Here is a 17339-nt window from a genome sequence, read left to right on the forward strand (position 1 = left end):
AAACATGTCATGGAGTCCATACCATGATCTGTTGCAGCAGCTTTCATAGTAAGAGGCGTGTGTCTAATTCAAATGCTCATGAGCATGTATCTTTGACACTGAAATAAAATAAGTACATTATGTTAGATTTTCTTTTGGGGAAAAAACTAATGAATTTGAATAGTAGTTAAGGAATAAAGGGCAGAGACAATTTCTGAACACACATTAAAGCACATGGGGCAAAGGGGGGGAGGGGCTTGGTAAAACAATACAGTTTTATGGTAAAGTTATCCACAAAAAGAAACAAACAAACTTTGTGTGAGACAAGCCAATGCACTACGAAAGAACATTCAAACAGGTAAAACTGTTGCTCAAATGTATGTGAGTTCCTAAGGGACCAAACTACTGTCATTGGTCTCTAGACTTACACACTACTTAAACTAACTTATTCTAAAAACAACACACACAGTCACGCCTGAGGGAGGACTCGAACCTCCGGTGGGACGTGTCGCGCAATCTGTGAGATGGTGCCTCAAACCGCACGGCCACTCTGCGTGGCTCACTGGTTGCTAAGAATATGCTAGAAACACAACTAGGTGTGCCACTTGGCAGACAAACTGCGCTGCACACAGATCAAGGTAGACAGACTGGCTGCACAGAAAACTTTTGAGGCATCTGGAGCACATGTTAGTGATGTGAACCACTGCTGATCTTAAGAGCTCACTTTGTGTCACAAGGAATACTGTGGATTCTCAATATGTAGAAATTACAATGACTGCTGTATCCTGTGACCTGAAGCAATTGTCCACATTAGTCTCACAGCACATGGGAAAACCCCACAATAAAGCTGAATTTTGAGAGTGACCATTTCTGATTATCTCAACAGGACAGTAAGAAGATAAATGTTGTTGCAGTCCCATATACTGATAACACAGGTTACTTAGTGTGGATGAACTTTATTACTAAGTAGGTACAAAGGAAACAGTTATGAAAAGTTTTGATGGTTTGCGCCAAATGTAGAGCAAGGTGTGTTGTAAGGACACTTCTGCTGTAGATGACCCTTGGAAAATATTGTCACGTGTCTTTTAGATATGCAATCAGGCAGTCTACACCAGTAATGCTTAACAAGCTATGCTCTCCTTCTACATGTTAACAGGCACCTGTATGCTTGCTGAACAGTCCACATTAGAATGAACAAAATCACTTTCGATTATCTCATATGTTGTTTGACAATGTATTAGTTGGAGCTAAAATTTAATTTCCATGTGAGCTATTAAATCATTTACAACTTTTAATATACTTCACCACTAAAATCTTCCCACTGCTTTCAGTTTGGCCATATTGACATCATCTTATTCAGCAAAGCCAGTGAAGGAAAAAAAATGCAATTCTGCAGAGGACTTTCTCTGCTAGCTTCATCAATCCTCTCATAAATCATGAAAACAGTTTACTTGACTAGGATAGGATATAAGGTCTACATGCAATGACTTAAATACAAATGCCAATAACTGAAAAAAGTTTTATTAAATTACTGAAAGCAATATAAATTTAAAAGCTGCTGTAGTAAGAACACTTGTTTCAAACATTTTATTAATGCTTTTTGTAGTTTATAAAAGAAGTAAGCCTCTATACATGACTTTCTGTATTTCATAAAAATCAGTTTCCTTGAAAAATTATGAAGTTCAGTATAAAATGACTTGTAAATAATAAGAAATCCCTGAGTTAATATATCAGTTTAGAATTATCAGACAAAAATTATCTACACACTGTGTTGAAAGTCTGCTTTTACACCAGATCTTAGTTGATATAGATACTTCATTTCTCAGTTTTCATTCACATTTTGATGACTAGAATTTATTTTCCAACAGGTTTACTGTTCAGGAAGAAAATATGAAGAAGGATGTCACATGTTTCATTTTACATCCATTACAACTTTATCTCATCTGCTGTATGAACATGTTAAGTGGTGTATATGTACATTCCTTCAGAACTAATAAAAGTTTGCACATTATCTGCTCATATCACATTAAACATAGTATTAACATCAAAATTAATATGTAAATCATTATGAGAAATCTCTAAAAGTGCAACAGGCAATGAAAGTCTTGTAAATATAGTAATTCAGTACAACTGGAAACCATAATTAAATCCAACATTTCAATATACAAAGCAGGCATTAGAAAAGTAGTCAATTTGCAATCAATACATGTGTTCAGTATGCCACCATACAGGGGCTGGATACAGATTTGTTCTATGTGGCATCAATGCCTAAGTATACCAATGGATCAATTATTTAGTTGCAATGATGAACTAAAATAGAAGGGTTACCAATTATTACCACAGTGCATCATTACCACTATATGAGGAACAAATTTTGGCTTAGAGAACTCTTGTTATCTTACTTTATGATTCAATCTCCTTACACATATCAATTCTATTTAGAGGAACTGCACTCAAATTGATGACAATGAACATAAAAGCAATATTATAATGTGACATGGAGGTACATATTTTTAACTGCAAATCACTATGCTTTGTGTAATCTTAATTAACGAGCTTGATATGTCACAATCCTTGTTATTATGTAAATGAAGGATAGAGTAAAGCTGAGGCACTGTGAGGTAGGCAGATATATCAACAAGACTGAACTTTCAGCTAACAAGGATAGGTCCTCAGCAGTGGGATGGACTTTTTTAAACCATATATACGATGATGTAAATTAAGATGCCAGGTATCACACTCTGCGGTCATTCATATGGTGGGCCCTCATTTGCAAGTAATCACTGGGAAGGGGATTTTTACATGATGCTCAGTACCATTAAGAGAGCAGTATTTTGTTGACTGGTTGCAGGGTGTAATGGATAGGGTGCAGCTTTCATGTGCAGAAGGTTCTAGGTTCAAATCTCATCAGGCACTACAATTAAAAAGAAAAATCTTTATTGAACAGACTCTGATCATTATTTTTATTCAAATAATTGGTTTAAATATCATTTTTTATTTCTGTTCCATTGTCAATCATTTTAATCATTGTATGAACTTTTTCATTTGTTCTCATTTTTTCTTTACATCATTCGTTTTTCACTCAGAATTTTTGTGAATGTGAACTTAGTTATATTTATATGTTGTAATATTTAAATATCCAAAACTGCCGATCTATTAGTTAAAAAACAAAAGATGAAACAACCTATCCACCAGGTACTGGTATGATGTACCGTAGCAGCACATCAAAAGTGTTTCAATTGCATTGATTCTGCATTATTTCTCTTCCCCATTTCCATATCCACATATGTAATTAGTTTCTGTGTTATAATGTGTTAAATAGGGAAAGTTTAGTTACAACAACCCAGTATACTGACTATGCAATGATGTCAAAAATGTATTTTCATTACATTACAGTAATCTAAATACAAACATTTAAAACATAGCCCAAACTCCTCTTGTGCTACAGACAAAATAATACAGATGAAGATTTAAATGAAAGAAGGGATTATTAGTAAAACGAAATTCAATGAATGAAGAAATAGAATGATAAAAAAAGAAAGAAATTAAACTGAAATACATAAAATTAATTAAAATTACATAAATAAAGGTTTCAAATGGTAAAAGAATGATAGGAAGAAAAATGAGAGCAAATGAAGAAGTTGATACAATGATTAAAATGATGTGACACAGGAATAGAAATAAAATGACCAAAATAATTTCGATAAAAATAAAGATCAAACAATGAAAAATCCAGGGTGGAATGCAATTATATTATGAGAAGGAAAGCTGCCACTCACCATATAGCGGAGATGCCAAGTTGCAGATAGGCACAACAAAAATATGCTCACAATTATATCTTTCGGCTGTTAAGGTCTTCGTCAACAATACAATGCATATTGTTCATGAACGTCTTAACGGCTGCAACTCAGTATTTCTGCTATATGGTGAGTGGCAACTTCCCTTCTCATAATATTGTTTAAAAATAAAGAAAATTTTAAATTACCTGACAAGATTCGAACCAATGACCTTCTACATTTAGAGGCCTTACCCTTTTTATTACACCACACAATCAGTCAATACAATGCTCTTTTTTTAATGCTAATGCGCATCATGCAAAATTCCAATTCTTTTTTTCATAAATTACTTGCAAATGAGGCCCCATTAGGATGAATGGATGCCGGGTGTTACACTTAGGGTCTTAACCTACATCAATGTGTGGAAGGTTTCAAAAAGTTGATCCCACTTCGGGGGACCTCACCTTGTAAGCCTTAAATGTCCCTCCTTCATATTAAGGACCCCCCCCCAAACACACACACACACACACACACACACACACACACACACACACACACACACACACACACACACTGCAATGCCAGCAGGTCTCTCTCTCTCTCTCTCTCTCTCTCTCTCTCTCTCTCTCTCTCTCTATAGCTCCGGCGTCTGGTGTGATGGATGTAGTAACTTTTTTCATTGGGGCGATTTTAGTGGCGTGGGAATTGGGAAAATGAGCGAGACTCATCAGTGGTTCTAGAGGCTACACAGTAGAGATAGAAAGATTGTGGAACAGGAGGGGAAAATTGCTGCCCTTCAGGCTGAGTTAGATGAGGCTGAGCAGGTAAGGGGGGGGGGGGGGGGAGGGTAAACAGGGGTGGGAAGTGGCAACAGGCATAAGGAACAGGCCAAGAAATTCTTCTGACAGCTTTGTTATTAATGTACAAAATAGGTTTGACCTGTTACCTCAGTCACAAAAAGATGAGCCTCTCACAGAAGTATATGTAGACAGGGCTCAACAAGCTTTCAGCAGCAAATTGAGTTAGAATGTAGGGAAGTCTGCAAAGAGAAAGAAAGTCTTGTTGCTAGATAGTTTGCATGCTGGTGGTGTGGGCCAACTTCTGCAGGATGAATTAGGGTCAGAATACCAGGTCACAAGTTTTTTCAAACCTAGTGCTGCACTGGGGCAGGTTACAGAGGGTTTAGGTTCACTATGTAGAGGCTTTACTAAGGAAGATACAGTGGTTATTGTGGGTGAGCCGGGGTACAGCATAGAGTGTGACCTGGCAAAGATTGCATCAACATCGAGTCATACCAGTTTTTTTGGGTTTGTGTCAGTTCTAGAGCGCCACGACCGACCTCATTTGAGCTCTTCTATCAGGAGAGTTAATTTGGAGTCAGAACGGCTACTTGGATCTGGTGCAGGGTCACACGTTGGTGTGGTTCCTCTTGATTCACTCTGTAGGTGGGACTATACTAGACATGGCCTACACCTCAACAAGAAAGGGAAGGGTAAACTGGCTGGGCTGATAGTAGGAAATTTAAAGGGGGGAGGAACTACATCTCATGGTGGAAACTCTTTTTTAGTGTAAGACCAGTGTCCAGTGGGAAATTCAGCCAGGCAAGTACTAAAGGTGTTAAAAAAGTTCAACATACTCACAAAAGTAAAGTGAAAAATAATGTTAGTATATTTCATCAAAATATTGGGGGATTGAAGAATAAAACTGATGAGCTTCTGCTTTGTTTAGAAGATATAGAAACTGAGAACGTAGTAGATGTACTATGCCTGCCTGAGCATCACATTGTCACCTGATATGCAAAAGGTTAGCATAAATGGGTACAAATTATGCTGCACATGTAAATAGAGATAATATGATGAGAGGAGTAGTTGCCATATATGTCAAAAGCTTCCACAGTGTGAAAAATTTTGTGTAGAGCAACATATGGAAGCATGTGCCACTGAACTTAATGATGGCACTTTCATAATTGTAACAGTGTATAGGTCCCCCTCAGGGTATTTCCAGCTATTTCTAGAAAACTCGGATGCTTTGTTGTGCTATCTGTCAGACAGGGGGAAGCAAATTATCATTTGTGGGGATTTCAATGTTGATTCCCTGAAAGAGTGTAATAGCAAGACTGACCTTGTAGTATTACTCAGTTCTTTGAGCTCCGTCATTGATTTTCGTACTCTGATAACAAAGAACAGCAGTACATTGATAGATAACTTTTTTATAGACCAAGATAAGTTTAAGGACATAAATGCTTATCCTGTTGAGAATGGACTTTCAGATCATTGTGCACAGCTAGTTACAGTACATGACATAGCTCCATGCAGTATATCAAATCAAGAGTTTCAAAGCAGTGTGTTCAATTAACAATATAAATATTGCAAACTTTAGGGAAAGCCTACAGCAGCTAGACTGGGATGAAGTGTTTAAGGAACTTGAAATATAACTTATATCATGATACATTTTTAAGGGCATTTGAAAATTGCTTTCCCAAGAAAATAGTTAAACAGAATTCCAAGAATACATATAAAAAACCTTGGCTAACTAAAGGAATAAGAATATCTTGTTCACCATATAAGTAGGATTCTCAGCCACGTATGTAATAGCTCTTTGGAACAAGGTGTTTTCCCCGATAGACTGAAATATGCCGTTGTAACACCATTGCATAAAAAAGGGGGATACGTCGGATGTCAACAACTACCACCCAATCTCTCTTCTGACAGCTCAATCACAATTTTTTGAGACAGTAATGTATTCAAGAGTAGCCTCCCATATTTGTAAAAATTAAGTACTAACAAAATGTCAGTTTGGTTTACAGAAAGGCTTTTCAACAGAAAATGCTATATATGCTTTCACTGATCAAATATTAAATGCTATGAATAACCGGACATCACCCATTGGTATTTTTTGTGATCTCTCAAAGGCCTTTGATTGTGTAAATCATGGAATTCTTTTAGATAAGCTAAATCATTATGGTTTGAGTGGGGCAGTGCACAAATGGTTTAATTCATACTTAACTGGAATAATGCAGAAAGTTGAAATAAGTGGTTCATGTAATGTTAAAACAACAGCCGATTCTTCAAACTGGGGACTAATCAAGTACTGGGTCCCACAGGGTTCAGTCTTAGGTCCTTTACTGTTCTTGATATACATTAATGAAGATGCAAAGTTAGTTCTTTTTGCTGATGATAGAAGTATAGTAATAACATCCAAAAACCAAGAATTAAGTGATGTAATTGTAAATGATGTTTTTCACAAAATTATTAAGTGGTTCTCAGCAAACGGACTCTCTTTAAATTTTGATAAAACACAGTATATAAAAAACTTCCTGGCAGATTAAAACTGTGTGCCCGACCGAGACTCGAACTCGGCACCTTTCCCTTTCACGGGCAAGTGCTCTATCAACTGAGCTACCGAAGTACGACTCACGCCCGGCCTCACAGCTTTACTTCTGCCAGTATCTCGTCTCCTACCTTCCAAACTTTACAGAAGCTCTCCTGCGAACCTTGCAGAACTAGCACTCCTGAAAGAAAGGATACTGCGGAGACATGGCTTAGCCACAGCCTTTCAAAATTTTTAGGTGTGTCCATTGATGAGAAGTTAAACTGAAAGTAACACATTTATGGTCTGCTGAAACGTCTGAGTTCAGCTATGTATGCTATTAGGGTTATTGCAAATTTTGGTGATAAGAATCTCAGTAAATTTGCTTACTATGCTTCTTTCATTCACTGCTTTCGTATGGTATCATATTCTGGGGTAATTCATTGTTGAGTAGAAAAGTATTCATTGCTCAAAAACATGTAAACAGAATAATTGCTGGAGCCCACCCACGGTCATCCTGCAGACATCTATTTAAGGATCTAGGGATCCTCACAGTATATATATATTCACTTATGAAATTTGTTGTTAATAATCCAACCCAGTTCAAAAGTAATAGTGTGCATAGCTATAACACCAGGAGAAAGGATGATCTTCACTATGCAGGGTTAAATCTGACTTTGGCACAGAAAGGGGTAAAGTATGCTGCCACAAAAGTCTTTGGTCACCTACCAAACAGCATCAAAAGCCTGACAGATAGCCAACTAACATTTAAAAATAAATTAAAAGAATTTCTAGATGACAAATCCTTCTACTCATTGGCTGAATTTTTAGATATAAATTAAGGAGAAAAAAACAACAACATTAGTGTCATGCAATATTTTGTGTAATGTAATATCTTGTACAGGCATCTTTTATTAACCTGACACATTCCACATCATTACGAAGTGTTGTATTCATGATCTATGATACAAGTATTAATCTAATCTAACCTAATCTCTCTCTCTCTCTCTTCCGTGTGTGTGTGTGTGTGTGTGAGTGCGCGCGCCTCGCGCCTATCCAGTTTGGCTTCCACAAAGGATTATGTAAAGAGATATCAACTTACAATCTCACGAATTTCTGACAGAACTAGACAAAAACATTATTCTGTGGTATTTTCTATGTCTTAGCCACTGGCCTTCAGTTTTGTAGATTAAAAAAAAAAAAAAAATCTCAAGCAATATCTCAAAACAGATGACATTAATAAATGATATTACTCACAAATAGTATATTTATGCTTTATAATGAGATGAATTTGAAGATCAATAGAACAAGATGATCAGTAACTGTTCATAGAGCCAAAAAATAACAAAGCAAAATAAGAAACCTTTCAAACTTTATCTTTCCTCTTTGTCTCCTGTCAACTTGGAATCTGGATGACCCGCCCTCCTTTCCCACCATATCCAACCAATCACCTTTTCTTCCATCACAGAGGAACACATTAGTTCTAAAACTTGGGATTTTTTTCTTCTTTTTATTCTGAAATGTTTGTTGTGTCATTATTAGTAATTTAATAGTTTCCTGAATAGAATTTTCCTTTGCATAATACAGCTCAGTTCAGAAATATATTTGTCTCGTCACCTTAAGCAACTTGCTGAACTAAAAGAGAATGACTACAAATTCTTGTATTTTGCAGTCTGTTCAGACTGTGAATTTGGTCTGCTTCAGCTTATATCTAACTGCAACCAATGCATTGGTCTGATGTCTCCGCATCTGCGAACCTCCCTCCAGACTTGCTTCTTTTTCTAGATTTTCCTCTGTCATTTATCTTCCATTTCATACTGAATTTTACATAATGTTTTTGTATCATTTTGCAATTGTCATGGCATGATTTTGGTCTTTTACTGAAAACAAACATCTGCTGTTTCTTCTTACTTTTTGAAATTATGTCAGTGTTTTTAAACACCCTACATCTCAAATCTTCAGATTAGACAATATTATGAACAGGATAGATTGCTACTCACCATATAGCGGAGATGGTGAGTTGCACATAGGGACAACATTTCATAATATTGTCATTATTCCATTCTGGGTTTTCCGTTGTTTGTATCATCAGATTAAGAATTTTTTATTTTGTCATTTTGTGCCTTAATTCCTATATTAGCAGATTTAAACTGAAATTTCACATGTATTAGTTTTGGTTGTCACATGACTATAACACTGTTAAATAATGGTATATTTGAATTTTTTGTCACATTGTGTTATTGAGCTCCTTTTCTGATCCGATGGTATAAAATATAAATTTGTGAAATTTTTCACGAAGCTCTGAGAGTTCTACCATTTTCCTAAATGTAATGTAATGTAATGAAAACAGTGGAAGCAAGTAAAGCCTTGGATACTACTATGTCTTTTGAAATTTTGCAGTTTTAATTCAGTAAATATAATTGGGTGATTTTAATAATAACACCGTTATTGCAGTTTCTTGCTCCAGAACAGAGCTGTTATGTAAAGGCAGCAAGAGATCTAGCAGATTTTTTTCAGTGAGCATGTAAATCTACTACATAACAGCAACACACTATCACCTGATGAAAGATGACAGTCACTGAATAATACACTAACAAAAATAAATAACAGCTTCTATATAAGAATTTTTTGTCTTCTTAAATCTACTTATATGCATAGTCATGTGCATTATTTACACCTCACATTTTATGAGCTCCAGTTCATGTATAAGAACTAATTACAAGTTTACACTGGCATGATAGAGCTGTACAAAAAACTATGTACAAATTACTTTTCAGAACAGAAAAATATATCCATCTTTAAAATATTTCTGAAGCACAATGGCAGTCAAATTTATAAAAATGTTTTCATTTTCTTCTACAGAAGAAGTCAAATCAATATGAAAAGTGTGATTATGTAAAAAGTATAGTATCAAAATAATATGCTATTTGTATTGGCAGTGAAAGGAAGCCCCATTAACAGCAGTAAGCAGCAGAATAAAACTTCTGCTACAAAAGGTTTCTGACCATTTACATCAGAAATATGTTCAGAACATTTTTATGTCATCCTAATATGTAACATGTTGCACTCAACACGTTTTTCTATGGTCTAATTGTAACGGATGCCCAGCAGCAATTTCAGCAAGTTCCTCAACAAGTTTGCTCATGTTGTAGCTGTAGTTTAATCCCTTAGCTGCAAGACCAGTAAGACTCTCCAGTTTTTCACTGCCCTTGTAGGGCTTCACACTATTTTCATGCTGTGGACCAAAGCTTACCTGAGTGCCTTGATTTACACCAGAGCCACTGCTGTAAGTACTACCACGGCTGTTCAATTCACACATACCAATATCTTCAGAAGGTGTTGTTTGAGTACCGACTTCACGACTTCTCACATGTATCCTAGTATTACCGCCCACAGTACAAGGGCCAACACCAACAGTCCTTACCCTACTGCCACCCAGTGTGTGGTGTGTGAAGACAGATGCATCAGAAAGTGAACCGGCCAACCGCTGTAACTCGGGACAGTATGATGTTGTGTCATCATATGATGCTCCTAAAAAGTTTGCATCGTCATCTGAAATCTCACTTAATTTTATATCATCTGGAATGTTAGTATTCATGTAAAGCTGATTTTTATTGTATGATGAGCTTGTAACAGCACCTTTTGTCCTCATTGTGGTGGGGAGATCACAGAAACTGCTTTGATTGGCAACTGCTATAACACTAGTATCCTTATTTGTAGACAACTCATTATCCTTATTCACAACGCCTGACCCACAAGAACAAGCTTTTCTATCTTGCACTTCATCTTCATTTTCTTTAAACTTGTAGTCTTTCTTATTCTCCGTTTCATCTGTGGTGTCCACAATAGTGTCCTTAACTGCTTCATTTTTGTCACTTCGAACGCCATCTAGCACCTCACATTCTATTTCATCACACTTTTTACAGTCACTTAAATCTTCTTCAGATCCACAACTGCTCTGCCCTAGTAAAGCAGAAGGTAAGGGCAGCATTAGCTTTAAACCATCAAGGCCTGCACTAGCCTCTCTTCGTTTCATAAGGTTGGGGACCATTGATGATATATCAGAATTACCAATTGTTAGAGCAGTTAAAATCTGAAAAAGAAAAGAAAAAAATAGTCAGTTAATGTTCAGAAACAAGTACCACTTCTTTGTCACCTGTGGTAACAATGTAGGCACTTTTTTAGCACAGCAGAGAGTTATCAAAAATTCTAATTTTCATTGTTTACTCCAATTCATGTGCTGTTTCCTCAACTTTAATTATGTTATGGACAAAATATGCTAATTTATGAACTGCAGATAACGGCCTAGAGAATTAATTCTACATTTATGAGCAACTCACAAGAAATTTCAGATGTAATTACTTTACACACCCTTGTACAAGAAGACATCTGTATCAGAATGGAACACACAAAACAGCCACCTGCTGTGACCTTAACTAGGAAAAGCAAGTATTGTTTTGAGAATTTATGCCAGAGTGTTTTATGACTGATAAGGATATACATGTGAGTTATTCAATCACATGAAGTTTGTTATAACAATTTTACAAAGTTACTTTTGTAAGTACTTGTTTTTCAATTCACTTCATCCACCCTTAAATAAGAGCTGCTCACAAGGAGGAAGGAAGAGGAGGAGGGAAGAGGAGGAGGAGGAGGAGGAGGAGGAGGAGGAAGAAGACAGTTTGGAGTGGCTTGTAACTATCTTAGCACTGCCTCTGTAACTTCACTGTCATCTGAAAATTTCTGAGCTTGCAAATGTTGTTTCACAAGTTCAAAGCAGATGGTGCCAAGCATAGAGTGTATGACAGATGTTTCAACACCTATGCACAGCAGCATTAGGGTATGAATTGTCAGATGAGACAAGTATTTTTAGCATACAGCACGTATCCCATTACCTAACGAAAATATCACTGTTGTGAATACAAGTCACAGTTTGGCCTCTCTTTTAGACAATCTTCTTAAGACACTACAAGAATGACAGTATGACTATTGAAGTGGATGACTGACTGAGTCTCGCATCCCGCCTCCTGGAGACTTCAATGCCCACCATCCCCTTTGGGGCTCTCCAGCATTCTGCCCGAGAGGCTCCCTGCTAGCAGACCTCAATCTTGTCTCCCTCAATACTGTGGCGCCCCTACTTTTCTTTTGGACACAACTCACACCTGTTCCCATTTATACCTCTCTATATGTACTACCCAACTTGCATGCCGGTTTGAGTGGTACGCACTTTCTGATAGGTATTTGAGCAACCACTTCCCTTGTGTTATTCATCTCCTGCATCATACCCCCTCTCCGTCCTCAACTAGTTGGAACATCTCCAAAGCAGACTGGTGGCTCTTCTCTTCCAGGGCGACTTTTCAGAATCAAACCTTCGCGAGCTGCAATAGTCAGGTTGCACACCTCACGGAAGTCATTCTCACTGCTGCTGAATATTCCATCACTCACACTACTACTTCTCAGCATTGCGTACCGGCACCTGCCACAGCATGTAGAGACACTTTACGTGCTCGTCGAGGTGCTTTACACACCTTTAAATGCCACCCAACGATGGTGAATTGTATTAATTATAAACGTTTACGTGCAAAGTGTCGTCGTGTTATTAAAGAAAGCCAGCTGGGCTGCTTTCACAAGAACCTTCAACAGTTTTACTCCTTCTTCTGTTGTATGGGGTAGCCTGCACCAGCTATCTGGCACTAAGGTCCACTCACCAGTTTCTGGCTTGACGGTCACGAATGACGTCCTTGTGGCCCCTGAGGATGTCTCTAATGCCTTTGGCCACTTTTTCGCAGAGGTTTTGAGCTCCGCTCATTACCACCTTGCTTTCCTCTCCGAAAACAGGCAGAGGAGGCAAGGCCACCTAACTTCCGCTCCTCGAATCGTGAAAGTTATAATGCCCCATTCACCATGCGGGAACTCGAACATGCACTTGCCCAGTCAAGGCCCTGATTCTATTAATATGCAGATGCTGATGAACCTTTCTCCTGCAGGTAAAGGTTTTCTTCTTCGTACTTATAATCGCATCTGGATTTAGGGTCATGTTCCCACATGCTGGCACGAATCTATTGTTGTCCCGATTCCTAAGCTGGGAAAGGGCAAGCACTTGCCTTCCAGTTATCGAATGATCTCCCTTACCAGCTGTGTTTGTAAGGTGATGGAACGAATGGTTAACTCTTGTTTGGTTTGGCTGCTCGAATCTCGACGCCTACTTACCAATGTACAATGTGGATTTCGTAGGCGCCGCTCTGCTGTTGACCATCTGGTTACCTTGTCGACCTTCATTATGAATGACTTCTTGCAGAAGTGCCCGACTGTGGCTGTGTTCTTTGATTTGGAGAAGGCTTACGACAACTGTTGGAGGGTGGGCATTCTCCGCACCATGCATACATGGGGCCTTCGTGGTCGCATCCCTCATTTTATTTGTGCCTTTTTAATGGATCGACAGTTCAGGGTACGTGTGGGTTCTGTCCTGTACGAAGCCTTTCGCCAGGAGAATGGGGTGCCACAGGGCTCAGTTTTGAGTGTTGCTCTCTTCGCCATAGCGATCAATCCAATAATGGATTACCTCCCAGCTGATGTATCAGGCTCCGTTTCTGTGGACGATTTTACCATCTATTGCAGCACGCAGTGTACATGTTTCCTGGGGCATTGTCTTCAGCGTTGTCTTGACTGTCTTTACTCCTGGAGTGTCACCAATGGCTTCTGTTTTTCTGCCGAGAAGATGGTCTGTATTAACTTCTGGCGCTACAAAGAGTTTCTCCCACCGTCCTCAGGACTCGGTCCCGTTGCTCTCCCATTCGTGGAGACAACAAAATTTTTAAGTGTTACATTTGACAGGAAACTTAGCTGGTCTCCACATGTGTCATATTTGGCTGCCCGTTGTACTCCTTCTCTAAATGCCCTCCGTGTTCTCAGCGGTACGTCATGGGGAGTGGATCGAACCATCCTTCGCCTATATCGGTCGATCATCCACTCAAAGCTGGATTATGGGAGCTTCTTATACTCCTCTGCATGGCCGTCCATCTTACGCCGCCTCAACTCTGTACAACATCGGGGGTTACGTCTTGCGATCGGAGCATTCTATACTAGTCCCGCCGAGAGTCTTCATGCTGAAGCCGGTGAATTGCCACTAACCTACCAGCGCGACGTAATGCTTTGTCGGTGTGCCTGTCGGCTATTATCAATGCCCGACCACTTGACTTATCGTTCCTTTTTTGATGACTGTCTCGACCGTCAAAACTGGTTGTATGTATCTGCTCTACTACCCCCTGGAGTTCACTTTCATCGCCTCCTTCAGCACCTTGATTTTTCACTCCCTGCAACCTTTCGAGTGGGCGAGAACCAAACGCCACCTTGGCTCCAGGCTCAGGTTCGCGTTCACCTTGACCTCAGCTCACTCCCAAAGGAGGTTACCCCAGCTGTGGTATAACGCTCCCAGTTTGTCGAACTTCGTTCGAAGTTCATTAATATGACCTTCATTTATACAGATGCCTCTAAGACCAATGACTGTGTCTGATGTTCTTTTATTGTCGGGGCAAACAGTTTCAAATACCGGCTCCATGACCATTGTTCGGTCTTCACAGCTGAGCTATTTGCCCTCTACCAGGCTGTTCTTTATCTCTGCCACCATCGACATTCTGCTTGTCATCTGCTTTGATTCCTTGAGTGCCATCCAGAGCCTCAGCGATCCGTATCTGGTTCACCCTTTTGTGCACAGGATCCAACGCTCTCTTCAGCAGCTGGCAGATGATGGTTTTCTGGTTACCTTTATGTGGGTTCCTGGCCATGTCTGTATCCCTGGGAATGAAGCTGAAGATGTCGCGGCCAAGGCTGCTGTCCTCCAGCCTAGGACAGCTTCTTGTTGTGTCCCTTCATCTGATTGTAGCAGGGTCATTTGTCAGGGCATTTTATCGCTGTGGCATGCCGACTTGGCTACACTTACGGACAACAAGCTTCGGGCCTTGAAACCTCTTCCCACGGCTTGGATGACCTCTTCAAGCTCTTCTCGGTGGGAGTGGCAGCTGTTGTGTGAGAGAATAAGAGCACATAAACACCCTAACTTTTGACGCCTTATACGTTATTCTTCTTTGAGTGCTGTTTAATGTAATGTAGATGTGGTAATCTAAAATACATGACACCAAATTTACCATGTTGTGCTACATTGTTCTTCTAGACTCAGTGAAGCTTGACATCAGAGTCAAGAGCACACGCTCACTTGTGCATGTTTTAAGGAGCTTCTGGACATGCACAGCTGGTGTGACATAATTGCCTTATGGGAAAGATACACACGGATTTGGTAAACATAGTGAATAGTTTACAGCAAGAACTGCTAGGACTTACCACTCAACTACAAGTTTATGTCAGTGCCACGAGGTGAAAGCACACTGCAGTAGACTTATCCACAGTCGCTTCACATAAATTCCACTATGTAGTAGCACACTCCACAGATATGGTAACTTACTCACTACATACTAAAATTTTTTGGAAACCAATATATGTTATGGTTATACTCTTCGAGAAACCTATTTTGTGGGATTCTGAATGAGATACAGTATATTAAGGATTGGATTTTATCATACAGTAATTCATTCGAGGTGCTAAGGACCATAAACCACATCATTGTCAGTTTTGAACTGACAATGATGTGCTTTATATAGAATGTAAAATTTATTCATGCTACTGGGTCTGTTGACCTTATTGTGTGTCACTTTTATCTGTACTGTATGCCCACATTGTACACATGTCTGAACATTCATGAAAAGTTGTCTCACTGGTTTCTCTGCTATTCACTTAAATAGGGGAGGGGAGTTGAAGATGGTATGCTTTTGGTCCTTATGGCTCTCAGTGCCTCATTTGTATTCTAGTTAAGTGACCTTGCTGATAGAGTGGAGAGCTGCTATGAAGGCGGGTGAGGATTGGATGCGCAGAAGCATGCAGAATTGTACCACATGACTCACAGCCAATTGCACGTCAGTGACTTTCTTGTCTTCATTCTGTGCAGATTGAGTTGTGTTCGGAAGTTCTAACTGATTATTTCAGTCAGTGTGTTCCTTGCTGAGTGCTGACTGCCTTCATAGTGTTCATTATGAGTGATGGTAAGCAATCACACAAAGTATTATACAAATAGGCAAGAGGAATAGTGTTCTGTGTGTTCCAATAGTGAAAGAGACAATCTTCTGCTGAATCCGCACTGGCACAAGGTGCAGGTCGCGCTGTTGTCAAATGCCGTGAGCCGACAGCTGAAGCCTGTGGTGTTGGTTTGAGGACCGTCCAGAGAATATCCAATGAAGCTAAGATGCCAATGCAAGGAAAAAAAAAAAGGGGGGGGGTGAGCTAGGCGATTTTGCGAAAAATGTTTTAAGGCGCATAGTGTTCAGCATGCATACTTAAGGCGAGTATCCAACAGCAGAGAAACTAGTTTCGCATATGAAAGAAGCTCAAAATTTTAGCGGAAGCAAATGGACCATGTTGAGGATACTGAAAGGCATGGGGTTCAGGTATCAGAAAACAAATGATGGTAGGAAATTATTACTGAAACAAAGCGATATTGTAGCTGCAAGAACTGTGTTTTTGAGAACAATGCAGGAGATCTGAGAAGCTGGCATATCTCGAATTTATTACTTGGCTGAAACTTTCGATAATCCGAACCATGCAAGGGCTATGTGCTGGAAAGCGAGCGATGGATATGGTGGATTAAAAGTTCCTATTGGTAAGGGTAACAGAATTACAGTGCTTCATGTCGGATCAGCAGATAATGGATTTTTTTCCCCAGGTTAAGCTGATTTTTAAGGCGTCAAAGGCTAAGAATTCTGAAGATTATCACTCTGAAGTGATGTACAGCGTCTTCAAAAGGTGGTTTACACAACAATTCCTGAACCTTCAGTTATAGTCATGGACAATGCGAGCATCCACTCAGTACAAGTGAACAAAGCTCCAAATATGAACTCCAAAAAGGCAGGTGTTATTGCATGGCTGTCATCTAATGGAATACCTCATAACTCGTCACATACCACAGCAGAATTTCTGGTTCTTGCCAATCTACACAAGCCTGCATACAGAGTTTATGATACAGATGAAATTGCAAAGCAATATGGACACTGTATCGTTAGGTTACCCCATACCACTGCCATTACAACCCAATCGAGCTGGTATGGGCTCAGGTGAAAGCATATATTGCGGAAAAGAACAATACATTCAATATTTTCCACGAGGCATTAGACAGAATCCCAACGTCTACATGGGCAGCTTGCGTAAGACACGCAGAAAAACTGCAAGATGAAG

The 17339-nt window shown here is 39.2% G+C and overlaps 1 protein-coding gene across 1 annotated transcript in view; it reads right to left on the reverse strand.

Moving 5' to 3' along the window:
* Nucleotides 1-1485: 1485 nt before the first annotated feature.
* LOC126336402 (smoothened homolog) overlaps nt 1486-17339 on the reverse strand; it is a 104548-nt gene continuing 88694 nt past the window's right edge. Inside the window, exon 13 of the mRNA XM_050000087.1 lies at nt 1486-11157. Coding sequence (XP_049856044.1) covers nt 10132-11157 — 1026 coding nt within the window. The 3' untranslated portion in view covers nt 1486-10131. The remainder of the gene's footprint in view (nt 11158-17339) is intronic.

This window comes from Schistocerca gregaria, chromosome 2 (genome assembly GCF_023897955.1).
Source record: "Schistocerca gregaria isolate iqSchGreg1 chromosome 2, iqSchGreg1.2, whole genome shotgun sequence".
NCBI lineage: Eukaryota > Metazoa > Arthropoda > Insecta > Orthoptera > Acrididae > Schistocerca > Schistocerca gregaria.